The sequence below is a fragment of the Bidens hawaiensis genome, unplaced genomic scaffold, assembly GCF_021521415.1.
Source record: "Bidens hawaiensis isolate Kalapana, Puna unplaced genomic scaffold, B.hawaiensis_p1.1 tig00019814_1, whole genome shotgun sequence".
Classification (NCBI taxonomy): Eukaryota; Viridiplantae; Streptophyta; class Magnoliopsida; order Asterales; family Asteraceae; genus Bidens; species Bidens hawaiensis.
This window is the reverse complement of record NW_027493013.1, coordinates 210,075-230,070: the sequence shown is the minus strand read 5'-3', so window position 1 is coordinate 230,070 and position 19,996 is coordinate 210,075. Positions and strand designations below refer to the sequence as shown.

Genomic DNA, 19,996 nt, shown 5'->3' with positions numbered 1-19,996 from the left:
GGCGAAAAACCCTCCAGTGGTCTTAAACTTATGTCTTGCGCCGAAGCCCAAAGACTCATGCGGAAGAAGTGTATTGCATTTCTAGCCCATGTGGTTAAACCCGATGAAGGAAAGAAGCTTCGCGATATCCCTGTTGTGCGTGATTTTCCTGAAGTTTTTCCTGATGATCTTCCTGGTATCCCTCCCGCTCGTGAAGTCGAGTTCCGTATTGATCTTGTCCCTGGTGCTTCCCCCGTGGCTAAATCTCCTTACCGTCTTGCACCCGCTGAGATGCAAGAATTGGCCAGCCAACTTCAAGAGTTGACTGCTAAAGGATTCATTCGCCCTAGCTCTTCGCCCTGGGGTGCTCCGGTGTTGTTCGTTAAAAAGAAAGATGGATCGTTTCGCATGTGTATTGATTACCGCGAGTTGAACAAACTCACCATTAAAAACCGGTATCCCTTACCGCGTATTGACGACCTCTTTGATCAACTCCAAGGTGCCTCTTGTTTCTCGAAGATTGATCTCCGCTCTGGCTATCACCAGTTGCGCATCCGCGATGAAGATGTTCCGAAGACTGCTTTTCGAACTCGTTATGGCCATTTTGAATTCTTGGTCATGTCCTTCGGTCTAACCAACGCACCCGCCGTTTTCATGGATCTTATGAATCGGGTGTGTAGGCCTTTCTTGGATAAATTCGTGATCGTGTTTATCGATGATGTTCTGGTGTATTCTAAGACCAAGGCCGAGCATGAGCAACATCTTCGGTTAGTGTTGCAGAAGCTTCGAACCGAGCAGCTCTATGCTAAGCTTTCCAAGTGTGAATTCTGGTCTGATGAAGTACAGTTTCTTGGTCATGTTGTAAACAAGATGGGTATTCATGTCGACCCATCCAAGATTGAAGCAATCAAGAACTGGATTACGCCATCCTCTCCTTCTGAGATCCGTTCCTTTCTAGGCCTAGCTGGTTATTACCGGCGCTTTATTTCGAACTTCTCGAAGATCGCTTTGCCTTTAACAGCTCTGACGCACAAAGGTAAACCGTATATTTGGGGCTCGAAGCAAGAAGAAGCCTTTCTAACGCTCAAGCGTTTGTTGTGTGAAGCTCCTGTTCTTGCGCTACCTGAGGGTAATGATGATTTTGTCGTGTATTGCGACGCATCCAACCAAGGTCTCGGTTGTGTTCTTATGCAACGAGGCAAGGTTATCGCTTATGCATCGAGGCAACTTAAGATTCACGAAAAGAATTATACAACTCACGACCTCGAACTTGGTGCAGTTGTTTTTGCCTTGAAGATCTGGAGACACTACCTTTATGGTACTAAATGCATCCTCTACACTGACCATAAAAGCCTTCAGCATATCTTTGATCAAAAGGAACTTAACATGAGGCAACGCCGATGGAACGAACTCATCAGCGATTACGATTGTGAGATCCGGTATCATCCTGGTAAGGCTAATGTGGTAGCCGATGCGCTCAGCCGAAAACCCTGCCAACTTAACTGTATCTTGCCGCGCACCCAGCTTCACTTCGCGCCGATTCAAAGCAACCTTGAATCGCGTATTCGTGACGCGCAGCGCGCATCCATCAGTAATGGTAACCTTCGCGCCGAGTTAGCGTGTGGCGCGGAAGCACATTTTGTCCCTAATCTGAGTGGAATTCTCTGCTATCTTAATCGCATCTGGATTCCCTTTGATGAGAATCTTCGCGCTGATATCCTGAGTGAAGCGCACAAATCTCGGTATTCTATTCATCCTGGCGCTGATAAGATGTACAAGGATTTGCGCATAACTTATTGGTGGCCCGGTATGAAAAAGGATATTGCTGTGTTCGTAGCTAAGTACCTGACTTGTTCTAAAGTTAAAGCTGAACACCAACGCCCATCTGGTTTGCTCGAACAACCAGAAATTCCTACGTGGAAATGGGAATGTGTAGCGATGGACTTTATTACCAAGTTACCTTTGACAGCAAGCAAACATGATAGCATCTGGGTAATAGTGGATCGATTGACTAAATCTGCTCACTTTCTGCCCATTCGTGAAAACTACCGTGTTGAGCATCTCGCGCAGCTTTATGTCAAGGAAATTGTCTGCCGCCATGGTACTCCTTTGAGCATCATATCCGATCGCGATGGCCGTTTTATATCTCGCTTTTGGAAATCTCTCCAATCTGCTCTAGGAACTCGCTTGGACATGAGTACGGCATATCATCCTCAGACTGACGGTCAGTCTGAGCGAACTATTCAAACTCTTGAGGATATGCTCCGATCTTGTGTTCTTGATTTTGGAGGTAATTGGGATTCACACCTGCCTTTGATCGAGTTTTCTTATAACAACAGCTATCATTCCAGTATCGGTATGGCCCCATTTGAAGCACTTTACGGTCGTAAATGCCGCTCCCCGATCTGTTGGAGCGAAGTGGGTGAAACTCAAATCACAGGACCCGAACTTGTTCAAGAGACAACCGATAAAATCGCCAAGATCCGTGATCATCTGCTGACTGCCAGAAGCCGACAGAAGAGTTACGCAGATCGTAGGCGAAAGCCTCTCGAATTTCAAGTTGGTGATCTTGTTCTCCTCAAAGTGTCGCCTTGGAAAGGTGTTGTCCGCTTTGGGAAGAAGGGTAAGCTTGCTCCTCGTTATGTTGGTCCATTCAAGATTCTCGCGCGTGTGGGAAAAGTTGCCTACAGACTTGACCTGCCGCTCGCGCTCAGTAATGTGCATCCAACGTTCCATGTTTCCAATCTCAAGAAGTGTTTAGCTGACGAGAACCTTCACATTCCACTTGATGAAGTCCAAGTTGATGAATCTATGCATTTCGTTGAGAAGCCTGTTGAGATTATGGATCGCGAGGTTAAGCAAACCAAGCGCAGTCGTATCCCTATCGTGAAAGTTCGTTGGGAGTCCAAGCGCGGAGCCGAGTTTACATGGGAAAGGGAAGATCAAATGAAGATCAAGTACCCGCACCTGTTCTCTGCGCAACCTACTTCGAGATAAATTTCGGGACGAAATTTCTTAAAGTAGGGGAGACTGTGACATCTGCCCTGATCCGACCCGACCCAGGTACCCGTTTCTCTGACCCGATCTCTTTCTTTTATGACTTAATATTTATTTATACTTATATTTTACTTTTAATAAAAATATATATTTCCTTCCCGCCTTTTTCTCTCTCTTTCTTTCCGCCGTCCCCTCCCTCTTCCTTCTCTCATTCCGCCTTCTTTTCCCTCTTGTCGCCGTCCCGCCCTTAAGCCTTGTTTCCCTCTAACTCTTTGCTTGTCCTTTGGTTCTTCCCGCCTAAGGATGTCTGCAGCTCCACGCGCCAGACTCCTTACATGGAAGCCTGCGTGAAGACATCTTGTTCCTGCGATGCGTGAAGAGAACTCTTCCCGCAGCGCGCTAAGAATGCATGTTCTTCCCGCAATGCGCTAAGAATGTATGTTCTTCCCGCGATGCGCTTAGAATTCTTGTTCTTCACGCAGCACGCTAAGGATTTGTGATTCTTCCCGCAGTACGCTAAGGATTGTTGTGCCAGCCTTCGCGCTCGCGCACTTAGCCTTCTCGCGCTAAACCCCTTTGAGTTTTCTTCTGTTTAATCTAGCCGTTTGCTTTTGTGTTGTCTTATCTTTTGAGCCGTTGACCTAACCCATCTAATGTCTGAATAGTTACTTTCGGCGCAGCATGCGTACCAACCCCATTGGTTGGTAGAAAAAGTGACTGACATTATCTTTTGAGATCTGCTTTTGCCATGCTTGACCAGTACCTTTATCTGATCCGCCCATGCTTTTTACTGTTCCCTGTCAGCTTTATCTTGCCCCCTGCAGCTGCCATATCTTTTGATATCTTTACTTTTCAGAACTTTTTACCGTTGATATCTTTTCTTTTACTTTTTGAGATCTTTTCCCCTTTTTCTAGGGTTTATGTCTCCTAGGGTTTCTCTATAAGTAATAATAATATTTTCATAACACATCACACACAAACACTTAATCTCTCCTGTTCTCTTGCTCCTTGCTCTCTCTGCCGTCTTCCTCTCCTGCCTCCGTCTTCCTCCCTGTTCTTCCCTGCTTTTCCGGTAATATATATATATTATATATAATAATTTACTTATTAATTATGCTAACTTATAATCAAGACTTAAAACAGATCATTAAAACAATAATCTTATTTATAGGTTAACTTGTGCTTGTTTAAAGTTGGTTCTTGCTTTATCTTACACCGCATCGTTTATCACGTGAGTTATCTCGTATCTAATCCCTTTTTGCTTTTAATGTTTTGGGATGTTCATGTGTTCATACAACTTAGAGTCTTAAACTTGTTTATGAACTTTAGTCGCGCAGTATCCCATGTGTTGAGGACGTAGACTTGGCTGTTTATTTGTATGTGTGGATCATTAACCGTATGGACGGTCTATTCCGCAGTTTTCATGGTACCATTAGATGAACACGGGAGAACATTCGTTTATGATTTTCTCTTTTGTTACACTTGCACAGTTAGTCTTGTTTGTGAGCTCAATTGTGAGCACTGGCAGTCTTGTCTCTTAGAGTTGGTCCCGATCAGATTACACCCTTGTTGAAAACCAGACATACACATGTTGCGCGCAGATTTATTGTTATCTATGTATTGTATTAAACTTGATTTCTCACCAACACGCAAGTGTTTGACGTTTATTTTAACACATGTTCAGGTTTGCAGTAGCTGTTCTGGAGCTTGTGGACACGTAGGACGTTTTTACTTTTGGACCTAGAATTAAAATGTATCAAGACAAGTTAATGTTGTTTGAATGTTATAATTTATAATATATTGATTTATGTTTGATTTATGTTCTTTATTTTCCCCGCTGCGCGTGCGCGATAAAATGTGTATTAATAAATATTGACACTAATAGTGTCACGAGTAGTGAAACAATATGTGGCGCCCCGATGTATAATCCGCCTTTGGTCGGGGTGTTACACCTTCAAGGCCCTCGAGGTTGAGGTTCAAGCGCGACTCGAGGCCCGTTCCAAGGCTGCCCAAGCTGTTAACGAACAGCTTCGGCTGGCTAAGGAGACTGCGAGGAACGCAACCGAGAGGGCCACCAAGGCTGAAGCCGTTGCTGAGCCTTTACGCGTGGAGAATGAAGAACTCAAGGCCAAATTAGAGGCTCTCCAACGTGCTCATGATGCCTTGGCGATGGAAGATGCCAAGAAGCTCCAGGAGATCTTGGACCAGAGGGGCGTGCTTGACCATACCGAGCGGAAGCTTAAGGGCGTCGAAGAGGCTGCCGCAAAGGAAGTGCTACTTGCCAACCTTAACAAAAGCGAAGCCGAACGCGCCTGCACCCAAGCTCAAGCCGCCCTTAAAGAAGCTCTGGTTGCCAAGGAATGGCTTCTTCGAGAAGCGTTGCCTCAGGTAAGTCTACCTTCATGTCTTCACGCTTTTCTTTGTAAATAGGGTGTTGACACTTGTATATCTTCTTATGTAGGTTGTGCATCGGGTCTTCTCAGAGACATCTTACGACGATGCAATGAGTGCAGCCCTCAACGCTTCTCACGAGGATGGGGAACGGGTCGGCTTCCTGCTTGGTCTAGGGTTTGTTGAGAAAGGCGTCCCGCCATCCAACTTCCCTTTGTACAATGTAGATACCGAAGCCATATATGACCAAGCAGTAAATCAATACGCCGCCTTCCCGCATCCAGTGGTGGAGAAGGTGAATGAAATTGCTGCTGCTGATGATGGGCTACCTATCCTTAAGGCTTACCTTGAACAGCCACGCTCTACTGACGGCGCTGGTCCAAGTGGAAGTGGCCCTGAAGCCTGATCCTGAAGATCCCTTCCCACTGCTAGGATAGATTTAGTTTGTATAGATTTACTTTCTTGTAGGCGGGTAGTTACCCGGGCATTCTTGTAACGAATTGAAATGTAAATCTTTGCGCGGCTAAGGCCGCTTGATTCATTGGATTCCTTGCTTTATAAACGTTATATGACTCATGCTTTAGTTTAAATTAGCAATTTTCCAAGTGTCTAGAATAAGTTAACCTTTGAACGTGGTAGATAGGTGTGAAGTTTTGCTTCCTCTTTCGTGATTGTGCGGGTAGGACCGTCACTTGCACGTAGTTGGATGGCTAAACTTTACCATCTGACCTGCGTGTAGGTTTACCTTATCTTTGAAGATAAGTTAACCTTTGAACGTGGTAGATAATAGGTGTGAAGTTTTGCTTCCTCTTTCGTGATTGTGCGGGTATGACCGTCACTTGCACTTAGTAGGATGGCTAAACTTTACCCATATCTGACCTGCGTGTAGGTTTTCCTCATCTTTTTTTTTTTTTTTTTAACGTTGTGTTTATGCGGGTTTTGCCGCCTTCCACACGTAACGACTTACTTCTTCCCGTTGATGCGGTAAATACCGGCACCAGTGGGAAGTTCATAAGTATAAAGGTAAACACATGAAAGGAGAATCATTTCCATTAGAAGTGGCTCTAGGCCTTTTCTTTACAGGTTTTGGAATTGATCTACATATAACATTTGCGTAATTGAGCTCCATTCCATGTTCTTGGGATGGGAGTGCCATCGAGCCTTTCGAGCCGGTATGCGCCCTTTCCCAGGACTTCTTTGATAATGTATGGCCCTTCCCAGACCGGGGCCAGTTTTCCAGGGCGTTCTTGGTTCGAAGCCTCGTTGTTACGCAATATGTAGTCTCCTATATTGAAGTTGCAGAGTTTTACCCGCGTGTTGTAGTACTTTTGCATTTGTCGTTTGTAGTTCTCTTCACGCACTGCGGCTAAGTCTCTGCGTTCCTCGGTTAGCATAAGATCCAACCGTCTTTCCGCATCATTGTCTTCTGGCTGAATCAAGACCCTTGGTGAGGGTAAACCAATTTCGACCGGGACCATGGCTTCAGTGCCATAAGTGAGGCTGAACGGGGTTTCTCCCGTACTGGCCTTCTTCAACGTTCTGTTTGCCCAAAGGACGTGCGGAAGCTCGTCCACCCAGCCGGATCTGTGTTCCAATAGTCTCTTCTTGATGCCTTCGACGATGCTCTTGTTCGCTCTTTCCACCTCACCATTACCTTGCGGGTGTGCCACTGAAGTAAAGGTGTGGGTGATTTGAGCGAACAAGAGCATCGTCGAAGGCATCAAGAAGAGACTATTGGAACACAGATCCCACGGATGGCGCCAATGAAGAAACACTAAGTGAACCCAGGACAGATTATATATAATCTGGGGGTTAAGTAATGTTTCCCACGAGAATGAGGTCCAACACAGACGGTCGTTCTTCAGGGGACCTGCAAAACAAACACCGTAAGCTCGTCACTGAGAAGGGGGGGGGGGTTCCTCCTTGTGACCACCATCCGGCGTGAGAATCAGACTAGATTGCTCTGAATATAAGTGTATATTAAGAGATTGCTAGATAACAGGATAGCAGATGATCTTACCATTCCAAGATGTTGGAGTATTTATAGCCGAAGGTAGGTTTTCTAGAAGGTACAGCCGACTGAATAGTATTCCTGTTCTACCAACAGTGGACTATGCACAGGCCATACTGGTTGGTGGATAGGTTACGGCCAACAGTAACAAAGTCGGCTGCACTATTCCACCAACTGTAGATTATGCACGTCCCACCTACTGTGGATTATACGCAGGCCATGCTGGTTGGTGAATAGGTTACGGCCAATACTAACAGTATTCTACCAACTGTAGGCTGCGCACGCCCCTCAGTAAGAGTTGGTGAGTAGGCAGCGGCTAATAGTGACAAACAGTACTAGAGGGTGCTCCTCCTCGTAATGTTGTCGGTGAGCTGTCACCCTGTGATTGGCTCATGGGCTGTTCTGGTCAGATTGTCTGTCCTATCCATACCTCGGTAGGTATAGTACAAAAGATCTTTCAGAATCATACTGACTGGCTCATTTTGGCGGGATTGTTCCCGCTTTGCTCATTCCTTCATGTGACTACTGAAGTATCTATTATCTTGTGCGTGTAGCCCTGCTGTCTGCGGGTAGCCTTCCCTGATGGCTTGTATCCGCAACTGCGGGAACTGGCGGGGTACTTCACCATTGGGAGGCTTTCCCTGCGTGTACAGCTTGCGTACTGCGCGTAAGGTTCTCTGAGCATGGTGGGTCCTGCGGGAGCAGATGGCCTTTGCGCAGACGTCCCTGTTCAAGGTGAGTCTTGCGGGACCAACTGGGCGCTGCTGGGACCTACCTATTCACAAACAACGCTAGTGTTTGGAAAGAAAAAAAGTTACACACAACATGACTAATTATGTTATGTAGTATGTACATAGGCATTTAGGCATACCCTTATTGGCCATAACTCGGTCTATGTTGAGCCTAGATAGAGAGTAGCACCATAAATAATTAACGGATTAAACGTCATGAGTTAAGCAGCAACAGAGTCTAGAATATTTGAAACTACTTATTGACACACCTTAAGTGTTGACGAGGTCACCTCAAGATCATCCACAACAACATCGAATGATAATGCAGCGAAACCAAACTGTTAGATACATTATATAATCCAAAACATTATTTTTTCGAAAGGATCCAAAACATTGTTTAAACCCCGCTAATTAAATCCTCTCTTTATCTTGACTTGATGACGTCTATTCTTATTTCTTTTTCTTCATTTTCTAAGTGTCACATACAAGGGCATAGTATAAGAGGGACCATGGGTTACCCTGGTCGCTGCTGATTTTTCACTTCGTAAGGTAAATATTCACGATTTTATCTGGAAATAAGTATTGAGTATGGTCACTCCCATGATATTGGTCCGTGACTTCGGTCACCGTTGTGACTAAGCCTAAGCTTCGCCACTGGTCACATACTCGCTCCCATTAATAGTAACATCCTTGGTTGACAATATTATAGTTTAAAACTTGAAAAATGTTGTCGTTAGATTAACTTTTAAATCAGATACTATTATTATTATTATTGTCTTGTAAACTCAAATAGCATGTTAAAGTGATGGTGCATATGATGATGTCCAATCCAACCAAAGCTTTTACGTTAGTGACAACCGCTTTATAATATTTACCGCAGGTTGTTCTTTTACCGATGACAGAAAGCATCATCACTGCTTTTCTTTTTGTCCATATCTACATTTGAAAATTATTATTATTTTTTTTTAAAAGGTTTCCCCTATTTTCTTCATCAAATTATAGTGTTATTAAAACATATAATTAACTTTTAATTTGTAGTACTTATATAAAAAATGTCCATCAAACCGCACAAACACATGGTAAACCAGACGAGTCAGACAGGTTCGGGACACTGGTCAGTATCGGCTTCAGACCAATACATGTTTGAGCAAAATGAGTTTAAGCCAAAACGGTTTGTTAAAATTATCAATTTGGTTCAGGTCAACATGCATCGTTGTGGCTAAATTGGAGTCGGGTTGAATTATTCTAAGCTTTTGGAGCCTACGACAATCCTGGTGTAGTATATGTCGGGCCTTACACATACATGGCCGGTCAAGTATTTAAGCAATGTTTTAACTCGTGAACAACATTATGCCCCATATGCATACGTATTAACTCGTTCTAGCTCATACGAGGCTTTTTAATAAATTAAAGAGCATGTTTACGCATTGTTTTAACCCGTCAGTGATACTCATTTGTTTAGTAGTGATCTAATGAAATTATTGATGTGTACCATTTTATTTTATAGCTTAAAGAGAAGACACAAAAAGCATTGATAGAAACACAACTACACAAGATATGATAAGATTTTTAATACTTCAATTCGTATAACATAAAATTTTACACTAGAAAACAAAACAAATGTTAATAGGTTGTTAATAGTGTTATAAACTACCAACCAATTACTTACTAAGCTTAAAGAAACTACCCACTATGTGTACCCATTTTATCGATTCGATACTGGATTACTGATATCAGTTTTGTACTATACTGGGACTGTTTCGGTACTGATTACAAACTTGATACTTGAATATTTAAATAACGTTCAAAATTTCGAATATGTAAATTTAAAAACTATATATATTTATCACCAAGCGTTGAACCAGACTATACCTAAATGGTCCCGGTGTAATCGGAATCGGGTTCACCAATTCTAAAGATTTTAACCAAGTTTGGCACTCTTTGCTTTGGACCCAACGCACTAAGGCACATCACATGTGCATCTTTCTAGATCAAGTTTTCAACAACAGTTTGGTACAACAATCATATATATATATACATATAGTCAGAAATCCAATCATATATTATCAAACCATTGTTTTTGTAAGCCAATCTTATGTGACAATACTTAAGAAATTAATCATCTAGAGACGTGAATTTATGACATGATATCAATCTAACAAATAAGTTTGTAGCTTGGCTTAGTATATACGAGTTGGGTCAGGGTCAATTTCAAATCGAACCCCACGATAGCTAAATGGGTTATGCGTCATGTTTGGATCAATATGATGTGTTCATAGGTTGATGTGCATGATAGCCCACTTATGTTTTATGACAAAATCTGAAAAGAGAAATTGTAATCAAGTTTTGTAATTTAAAAGGTGTGGTTTTATGCGCCTTTTGTATTTTTAGTTATAAATTTACATTATTGCAATGCAAAAAGACAAATAATAAATAAAAGTTAAAGTTAAACATATCGTGTTTGTGTCTACACACAGATAGTGATATCGTATAATCTCTTATTATCTGGTGTTTGAAACGCTCTAAAAACCACATCATACAGTTTTGGGCTACTTGTCTCTACTTACATGCAATGTTGTAAAAGTAGGTCTACAAAGCCGAGTACTCTCCGAGTACTCGCTACAAGGTATGGTGCCAAGGGGAGTTTCTTTAACTCCGCCTAGTTACTAAAAATTATTCAAATGTGGTCAACATTAGTCAGAATCACATCTAGTCAGTTAACTTGTGTCTATTTTCACTTAAAAAATACAACATAATTCGTATTTCTATAATATTAAAGAAGAATATCATTTTTTAATTGGTGATTCAACATTTTCAGTATAATTTCGTGTTTAAAAAAGTATTTCTTTTATTTATATTAATATTCACTTATTTTGTTATAAATATTAATAAATTTATGATATTTGAAATATATATATATTACCCAAAAATTAATTTTCTTCATATTTATCATGTCCGAGTACTCTCCGAGTACTCCCCGAGTACTCCGAGTACTCCCTCCAAGGGAATCGGCCACCTAGAGACCGCCTAACGACTTTTGCAACATTGCTTACATGGTTAACACTATAGTAGTATAGTCTACTATAGTCTATGTGGTATTGCAATAAAATTAAGGTAGACCCAACTTAAAGTTTCTTTATATAAACTAATATTTCTCATATCGTTTTATATTATTTGGGCACAAGTAGCTAGAGATGGGAAAAAAAACTTGGTTCCAGACCTGACTTGGATCCTGGTCTAGTCCCACCTGACCCACAGGTACAAAAAGTTTCGGTTCCTCCGAAAATCATACATCAATCCAGACCTACTGAAACCAGATTCACCTATACCCAGTCAAAACCCAGCCATAGTTCTTATAATAAAAAGGTTTTAAGCCCAAGTTTTTGGGCCTTGAACTAAGGATAGCTTATGCAAACATAGTAATATAGTACGGGTCGGGTTATTCTGGTTTTTCTGTTGAGATCAAGTGACCCGATAACCGACCCAATAAGGTTTGGGTTTGCTCGGGTTTTTCTGGTATTCTCTAACTCGGGCTCGGAGTTTGATCACATTCTCCCGCCAAATAAACATTCAAATTAAAATACACACAAATCACAATAACATTTTATCATCAAACTCTTTAACTACCAATTTCCATGGAACCAACGATATTAACCGCCATCAAACTCTTCCTATTCTTCACCACAATCCACCGCTTCCCGCCGCAACCAACCGCCACAACCACCACCACATTCCCAAAACAAGCCCACCCCACAAAATCCGGTTACCTTCCAATCAACACCACGACCGGTTCCGCCATCTTTTACGCCTTCTACTAAGCGAAAAACCACTCAAAAATCCCCATTTCCAAAACCCCACTTCTCATTTGGCTCCAAGGCGGCCCTGGCTGCTCTTCCATGACCGGAAACTTCTTCGAAATCGGCTCGTATCTCGTTACATCTTCTATGAGGCATAACGTCGAACACCTTTCACTTAAACCCAACCCGCATTCTTGGAACCGATTATTCGGGCTTTTGTTCCTCGATAACCCGATAGGAACCGGTTTCAGCATCGCCTCGACATCCGACGAGATCCCGAGAGACCAAAACTCCGTCGCGAAACATTTGTTAATCGCGATCAAGAAATTTATCGCGTCGGACGCGGGGTTTGGGTCGCGTCCGATTTATATTACCGGGGAGAGTTACGCGGGGAAATACGTACCCGCGATCGGGTACTACATTGTTAAAAGGAATGCGAATTTGTCGGGTTCGAAACGGGTTAATCTTATTGGGCTCGCGATCGGTAACGGGCTAACCGACCCGATAACCCAAGTGGCAACCCATGCCCAAACTGCTTACTTTCTTGGGTTAATCAACAAGAAACAAAAAACCCAGATGGAAAAACTCGAACTTGACGCGGTTCGGTTAACCAAACGCCACGAATGGGCTCGGGCCACATGGGCCCGAACCAAAGTGTTAAACTTGCTACAAGAATTAACGGGTATCGCGACATTATATGATTTTCGGAGGCTAACGCCTTATGATATTAAAAAAGTTGATGACTTTTTATCACATGACAAAAACAAAAAAATCTTGAAAGCGAACGAGTCGATATTGTATAAAAAATGTAGCGCGGTTGTGGGGCCCGCGTTAAACGACGACTTAATGAAAAGTGTTAGGTATATGATGGAGTATTTGTTGAATAATAGTGATGTTAAAGTATTGTTGTATTCGGGTCAGTGTGACTTACGGGTTGGGGTAGTGGGAACTAACGCTTGGGTGAATAAGATGAGAGATTACGTCGTGTCAAAGAGGGAGATATGGTTGGTCAATGGTCAACCCGCGGGGTATGTACAAAAATGGAGGAGTTTGATGAGTGTTGTGGTTTTAGGGGCTGGTCATCTTGTGCCTGCTGATCAGGCAGTGAATGCTCAAGCAATGATTGAAGATTGGGTTCTTGAAAATGGGTTGTTTGTTAATGAAAAGATGATATTGAGTTTGACTAATGATTCTAAAAAAAGTCAACTCTTGTTGGTGTATAGTTAGAAGTGTGTTGGAACTTGGTAGTATTATCAATTATGTGTAGTTTTGGTTTTGTGTAAGTAATGTTTTACATTAAGGAAATAGTCAATTGATGTGCATATAATAATCATAGTTCTTGTTAATTGTTGTTACATAGAGGTGTACAAACCGGTTAATGGGTCCAAACTGGCCGGTTTAGTCAACGGTTGGTCAAAATTGGTTTGGTCCAAACCAATTCAGGTTATAAAATATAAATCAGTTTAGAAGGAAATATGTTCGAACCCATCAAATCGATTCGGTCCGGGTTATAAACTGGTTTGGGCAAAAAGAAACATTTTTGTTTCCAAATCGGGTTGAGTCTTCAACCTGTTTGATTATCTGAAGTGCGAACTGGTATACGAACCTACGTGTTGGGTCGGTTTGGAAACCGGTTTTGGGGTGTTATTTGGTCGGTTTGTAAACCGGTTTACGAGTCCGGAAACTGTTTATTTGGTCGGTTCTTATATTATGTTAGGCCCAAGTATAAAGCCATTGAGTATTTGAGTTTACTTCTTATAATAAAAAAGTTGTAAGCCCAAGTTGTTGGGCCATGAACTAAGGATAGCTTATGCAAACAATTAGAGCCTTAGAGGTGCACAAAATACCCGATTCTGAACTGACCCGGAATCGGTTCCAACCCGTACCCGACCCTCGGGTAGAACACTAGAACCTGGTGTAGGATTTCTCCCCAAAGCCGTACCCAAAACAGGCTCGGACGCGATGGAACTGGAAATATCTGTTTAAAACCCGGCCATACCCTACCCGAAAACCGAAGAAAAAACCCAGAAACCCCGGTCAAATATCCGACTAGACCTGGAACCGTACCCGACCCGGTTTTGACTTTTGTTGACTATACCCGAAGCCAGTTCCTACCCAGTTCCTGAAAATACCTGGTTTGTACACATCTACAAACAATGAAACAAATATGTTAGTTATAAAGAATGCATGTGTATGTGGAACTAACATCATGTTGTCGGTAGATGTTTGGATATGTGTTATGTAAGTGTGTTATAACATCAACTTTATGACAATTTTAAGATTGTTTTGTCCAAAAGCAATTGTGTACACAAATCTAGGTGGTATGGGTATGTTTTATAAATTTAGTCATGTAAATCGAGACGAGTTTGATAAATTTAGTCATGTAAACCTAGGTGGTATGGGTATGTTTTTATACCATATAATTACAGGATAACTATTATATGAACACATAAAAATTATCGAGCTTGAACTTGTAAATTACAAATGGGACACACTAGAGAGCTTTACACATATGACTCAAAACGAGTTTGAGTTCTCTTAAGTTACACGAGTTGAACTCTACAATAGCCGAGCTCGGATTCAACTTGTTTAGTTATATACTTATATATAAATGCTTATAAAAATAGTGATATTCTTGTAGCTAAAACATATAAAAATGATATATGTATTTATTAGGTATGTGATTATTATACAAACATATACATTAATATTTAATAAACAGTTTATAGTTTTTGTTTAAGATGGAAGGTAGAATGTGGAAATCATGAAGATTTGGTTTAGTGCAATGGGAAGAAGATCCATTTGAGTATTAATACAAGTGGGTGATCACTTGATTGATATGGCCTACTCATGCACTCTCACTTCCACATATAAATAAATAGTGGTTGTACCAATGTTTTATAAACCACTCATCAACCAAAATTATTAGTTCTTCATTAATAGAACGTTTGTTATAGCCCATGTGAGTTTGATCAAACGGGTCCATTTATCCAAATTATGCATCTCAATGGATATTATATTGGTATTTAAAATGAATTAATGATGTATTACATTTTAGGAGGTGTAAATGTGTAATTATCGTTATATTATATAGTTTGACCTCTGAAATTATCGTATTTTATGACACGACAGATGAAAAGTTTTAGTCTTGTCGATGAATGTCATCGTTGTATTTTAACTACAATAAGAAGATATAAGTGGGAAAACAATGAATGAAATGTTTGAAATTGTAATTGTTATCTATTGGGAGCATATAGATGAAAAGTTATGATTACTTGATTTATTTCTTTCATCATATTGAAAGTAGTAATCAACAAATGAAAGAAACCAATGTGCAAAAACAATGAATGGTGTGTACTTTTGTTTAGACAAACAATATAAATAATAAAAGGCTAAGTCTTGTGCTTCAAGGTAAATGATAGCTCATTGAGCCACTAAAAACCATGGGGAAATAATATGAAGATTTCAACATTTAGAATATATAATTATCCACGGACCAGAGGCATAGGCAGCTTTAGGGGAACAGGTTCAGCCGAATCTGTACAAAATTTTGTTTTACTGTTATATATTAGTGAATTTTGACATCGAACCTGTAGAAAACCAAAAACTAAGTGATAAGCAATCGTTCGTCCGTTCATCGAATTTTTCTGAACCCGTAGGAAAAAGTTTCTGGCTACGCCACTGACACGGACTTGTTCATGCATAGCCATTTTTATATCGATAATTATGTGAACCGCATAAACACGTTACACGTCCGTAGAATCATGCTTGTAAGCTGAAAAGAGAAAAGGAGACAAAATGCAGTTATATATCCCCTCTTATATAAAACAATAGTTGCAAATGCTTATACAATCTTTCTGCAGTTTTCTATTTAAAATTTGTTATTTGATTAAACAATTTTTACATTAGAAACAAATAATAACCAAAAACTTTGCTGATAAATAATTTACAAAGTATATTGTTTCCATTTTGAACTCTTAAAAGAGGAAACATAACATATGCATGGATCATTTATTTGTTTTTCAATGATTTTCTACATTTTTTGAAGAATGGAATTTGAGATGGGAAGCATAATATATGCTTAGGAAAGAAGACCCATTCTCCTTGTTTCATTTTCCAAAGCAAAAGATGATGCATTTTGGCCCATCATATGTACTCCTTCTCATAATCAGAGCACAATTTATAAAAACAAATAAATAATATTCAATTAGTGTATAAATGTATATCTCGGGTGTTCAAGCCTTTGCTGTTAAAAAAAATAAACAACTATATGTTCTTTTTGTTTAAAACCGAAAGGGCCTTAGGCAATTAAATAGTGTCACGTGGTTGTGGTCTCGGTCATGATTAAGACGAGTAAGGCTCTAGTCCACGAAGACCGCCAAGATTCGTGGCAAATGAAGAGAGGTGGTCATGTTAGGTCCCTCCTTACATGTGTTGTGTAATTAAATATGGTTGATATATAAAACAATACCATGTTATAGTTCTTATAACGTGAAGTATGATGGATATGTTATGACGAATTTTTGTCGTTTGATTTGACAACATAGGTTTTAAGGGTTTCATTTAAACATTCAAAACAAACACTTCGTTAATAGTAAGTTTTGAACTCACATCACAATCCATGGTCGAAAGGACAAACTCATTTTCATCAGTATAATTGTTGACCTTTTATGCGATTGTGAAGCCGGTACTATTTATTTTTTAGGTTGAATGTATATAAACAACCCAAAAATCAAACTTCTAAACCCTTCAAATAACCAAAAATAATGTTTTGAAAGCCAGACTAGACCTGTCAAGGTAAACGATAAACTTTAAGCTTTCATTTAGTTACTACCTAATGGATCGTGTGCAATGCTGGTTTGAGTGAACCAGTTCTTGCTTCCCTTTACCAGACGACCGTTTAAATCGGTAAACCGAGAGATGTGTGGGCGTTCTAAATTTATAGAATTGACAAAACAACTACAAATAGTTACATTTTCAACTAGATAGGTTTAGAAAGCCAAACTAGACGGCTCAAACTAAATAGTTAAATCAAGTTGTCGTTCAGTTACTAACAACTCGATAGTGTACAAAACTGGTCCGCGTGAAGTGTTAACCCGTTCTTGTTTCTTCCTTCACAAGACCATTTAAACGGTAAACCTAGAGGCGTGCGGGCGTCAAAATATTAACACAAAACACATCAAAATAACAAAAGCTTCAAAACCACAAATAAATCAAGATTCAAGAAGAAAGTTGATTGTTTCACATTTTGACATGAATCATCTCACAGTCATGTCACAAACATGAGACTTTTCAACACACCATCAATCAAATCCAGTGACTTATTTTAGTCAAACATCAACAGTTTAAAGTCAACCCAAACACCAAATGATCAAAAGCCACAAGAACATGATGATGACAATCAAACCAATAAATATGTTGATAATTATACTAAAAATTTAAAACCAAAAATATGATGATAGTAACAACAAAAATAAAAATCCAAGAGAAACCAGAACAAACTTGATGAAGATGATGATCATGTCTATACATAATAAAAACTTGTCTGCAACCTACAATTTTCTCTGCCAAATTTATTTTCACAAATCCCATAACAATTTCAAATAAATATACCTATTTTTTTTTGCCCACAAAATTCTAATCTTGATGTTTGTTTATGCATCACTGCATAGTGATGAATGTTTTTGACAATTGTTGGTATTGTTTGCAGGACATGTTTGAGTTTCGAGGGCCGGGATTATGTTGAAAGAATCAATAAAAGGGTGGCGGTGGAGGCGAGGCGTACGATACGCTGACTACTGGCGGTAATGGGCCAGCGTATACGGGTGCGGGTGGTGGTGGGCTGTTGTATGTTACTACGGGTGGTGGTGATGGTGTGTATTCGATGCAAGGCGGTGGGGGAGGTGGTGGTGGTTCTATACATGGTGGTGGTGGGGAGTGGGCTGGAGGCGGTGGGGAGTGAGGCGATGGCGGTGGTGGTGATGGGTATATGTGAGGGGGTGGTGGCGGTGAGTGCGGGGGAGGCGGTGAGTGCGGGGGAGGCGGTGAGTGCGGTGGGGGTGGTGGTGAGTGCGGTGGGGGCGGTGAGTGGGGCGGAGGCGGTGGTGAGTGCGGTGGGGGCGGTGAGTGGGGCGGAGGCGGTGGCGGTGAATTATATAGGAAAGGCGCGGGTGGTGGTGGGGAATTTGTGGGTGGCGGTGGTGGTGGCGGTGAAGGTCTTACGCAATAAGGCGGGTTTATGGGTGGCGGTGGTGGTGGCGGTGGAGGCGGTGGTGGTGGTGGCGGAGGAGGCGGTGGTGGTGGTGGAGGAGGCGGTGGTGAGTAAACAGGTGGCGGTGGAGACGGTGGTGGAGGCGGGGGCGGGGGAGGCGGTGGAGGTGGTGGGTAAACAGGGGGTGGGGGCGAAGGCGGTGGAGGCGATGGTGGGGGTGAAGGCGGTGGAGGCGATGGTGGAGGCGGTGGTGGGGGTGAAGGCGGAGGCGGTGGTGGTGAGTAAACTGGTGGAGGCGGTGGTGGAGGCGAATAAACCGGAGGCGGGGGCGAAGGGGTAATAACAGGAGGCGGTGGTGAAGGCGATGGCACAGGCACAGGCACAGGCGTCGGATTAAAACGAGCACATTTAAAGGCACCACAATGAATCTTCTTACTTTGAATCATCCTACACTGTTTCGCAGACCTCTGCGCGGGTCTAGCAGGCAAACAATTCCTCTTATCATCAAACGCCCCTAAATTCAAACACGAAGGCGGCTCGCCAGTAAAGAAATTATCCGAATAAGTAAAATTCTCCAGCCGCGGCAACCGACAAACACTCTCGGGTATCCTCCCAGTCAAAAAATTATGAGCCACATTCAACTGCTCCACACTAACCAAACCCGAAATACTCTCGGGCAACGGCCCCATCAACTCGTTAAAACTCACATCAAACACAGTCACATTGCTTAACAACCCGATTTCATCGGGTACACAAGACCTTAACCCATTGTTCATCATGATAATCTCATTCAATGTATCCGACATGTTGCCAATACTCGCGGGCAGGCACCCGTGAAACTTATTATTCGCCAAAACAATAACCGAAACAGGCGAATTACCGAAATTATCCGGTAATTCGAACCTAAACCGGTTATGGTTAATAAAAATAGCATCCAAGTCTTTATCAAACAGCTCTTTAGGCACATTGCCTTCGAACTCGTTAAACCGAATATCTAAAAACTTTAATTTGGGCAATTTCAGCACTACAGAAGGAAAACGCCCAGCAAACCTGTTGTTACTGATATCAAGCTCAAATAAAATCTTTAAATTCTTAAACTTTTGCGGTACCGTACCGCAAAATCGATTCGAATTGATATGAAACAACGCGAGATCGGTCAAGAGACCGAGCTCTTCGGGTAAGTAACCCGCGATATCTCCATGGTTGAGATCAATTCCAGCAACAGTCCTTTCAGAACTGTTGCTGGGTGCGGGTGCACAGAACACACCTGTGTACCCGCACACGTCAGATCCAACCCAGTCTGCTGTCAGATTGGTTGGATCTGAGAGAATTGCTTGCTTCCATGCTTGTAAAGCAATGTAAGCAATTCTCAACCGAGGGTTTTCGAATACTAGTGACGGATCCACCGTCACATTCTCCCCTCGGTCGCCGAACTCGTCTCGGTAATATAACAACCGCCGCTGACGGATGTAAGTGACCTCACTGTCCTTCAGACCACCGGTGGAGAAAATCAAGCTTGCATTTCCAATAGTTGCTAGTAATGCAATTGCAATTGTAATAGCAACAGGAAGATAGATGATATTATCTTTCTTCATCTAATTAGACATTAGCAGGAGGTACAAGGTGTGTGTGAAAAGGTATTGGGAAAATATGGGAAAGAATGAGGGTTTTTGAGATTGACAATGGGGGATTTTGAAGGAGAGAGAGGATAAGAAGACAGCTAAATCACAGCTCAAAACCCACCAGATCCTTTGTGGGAGAGAAAAAATGAAATTGAAAATGAAAATAACTTTAATTTGTGTGATTGTGGGGTGGATTATTTATTGACTTCACTACCAAAGCCGGCAGGTTTACCGGCGTTAATTTGGCCTCTTGGTTT

General features: G+C 41.6%; 1 protein-coding gene and 1 pseudogene across 1 annotated transcript; one reads left to right on the top strand and one right to left on the bottom strand.

The window, feature by feature from the left end:
- The first annotated feature begins 11,654 nt into the window (after positions 1–11,654).
- LOC143559375 (serine carboxypeptidase-like 50 pseudogene) lies at positions 11,655–13,133 on the top strand (annotated as a pseudogene).
- A 4,449-nt stretch (positions 13,134–17,582) lies between these two features.
- Positions 17,583–19,718, bottom strand: LOC143559388 (leucine-rich repeat extensin-like protein 4). The gene has a single exon (XM_077047983.1). The coding sequence runs from the start codon at positions 19,710–19,712 to the stop codon at positions 17,658–17,660; it is 2,055 nt and encodes a 684-aa protein (XP_076904098.1). The 5' UTR covers positions 19,713–19,718; the 3' UTR covers positions 17,583–17,657.
- Between the last annotated feature and the right edge of the window lie 278 nt (positions 19,719–19,996).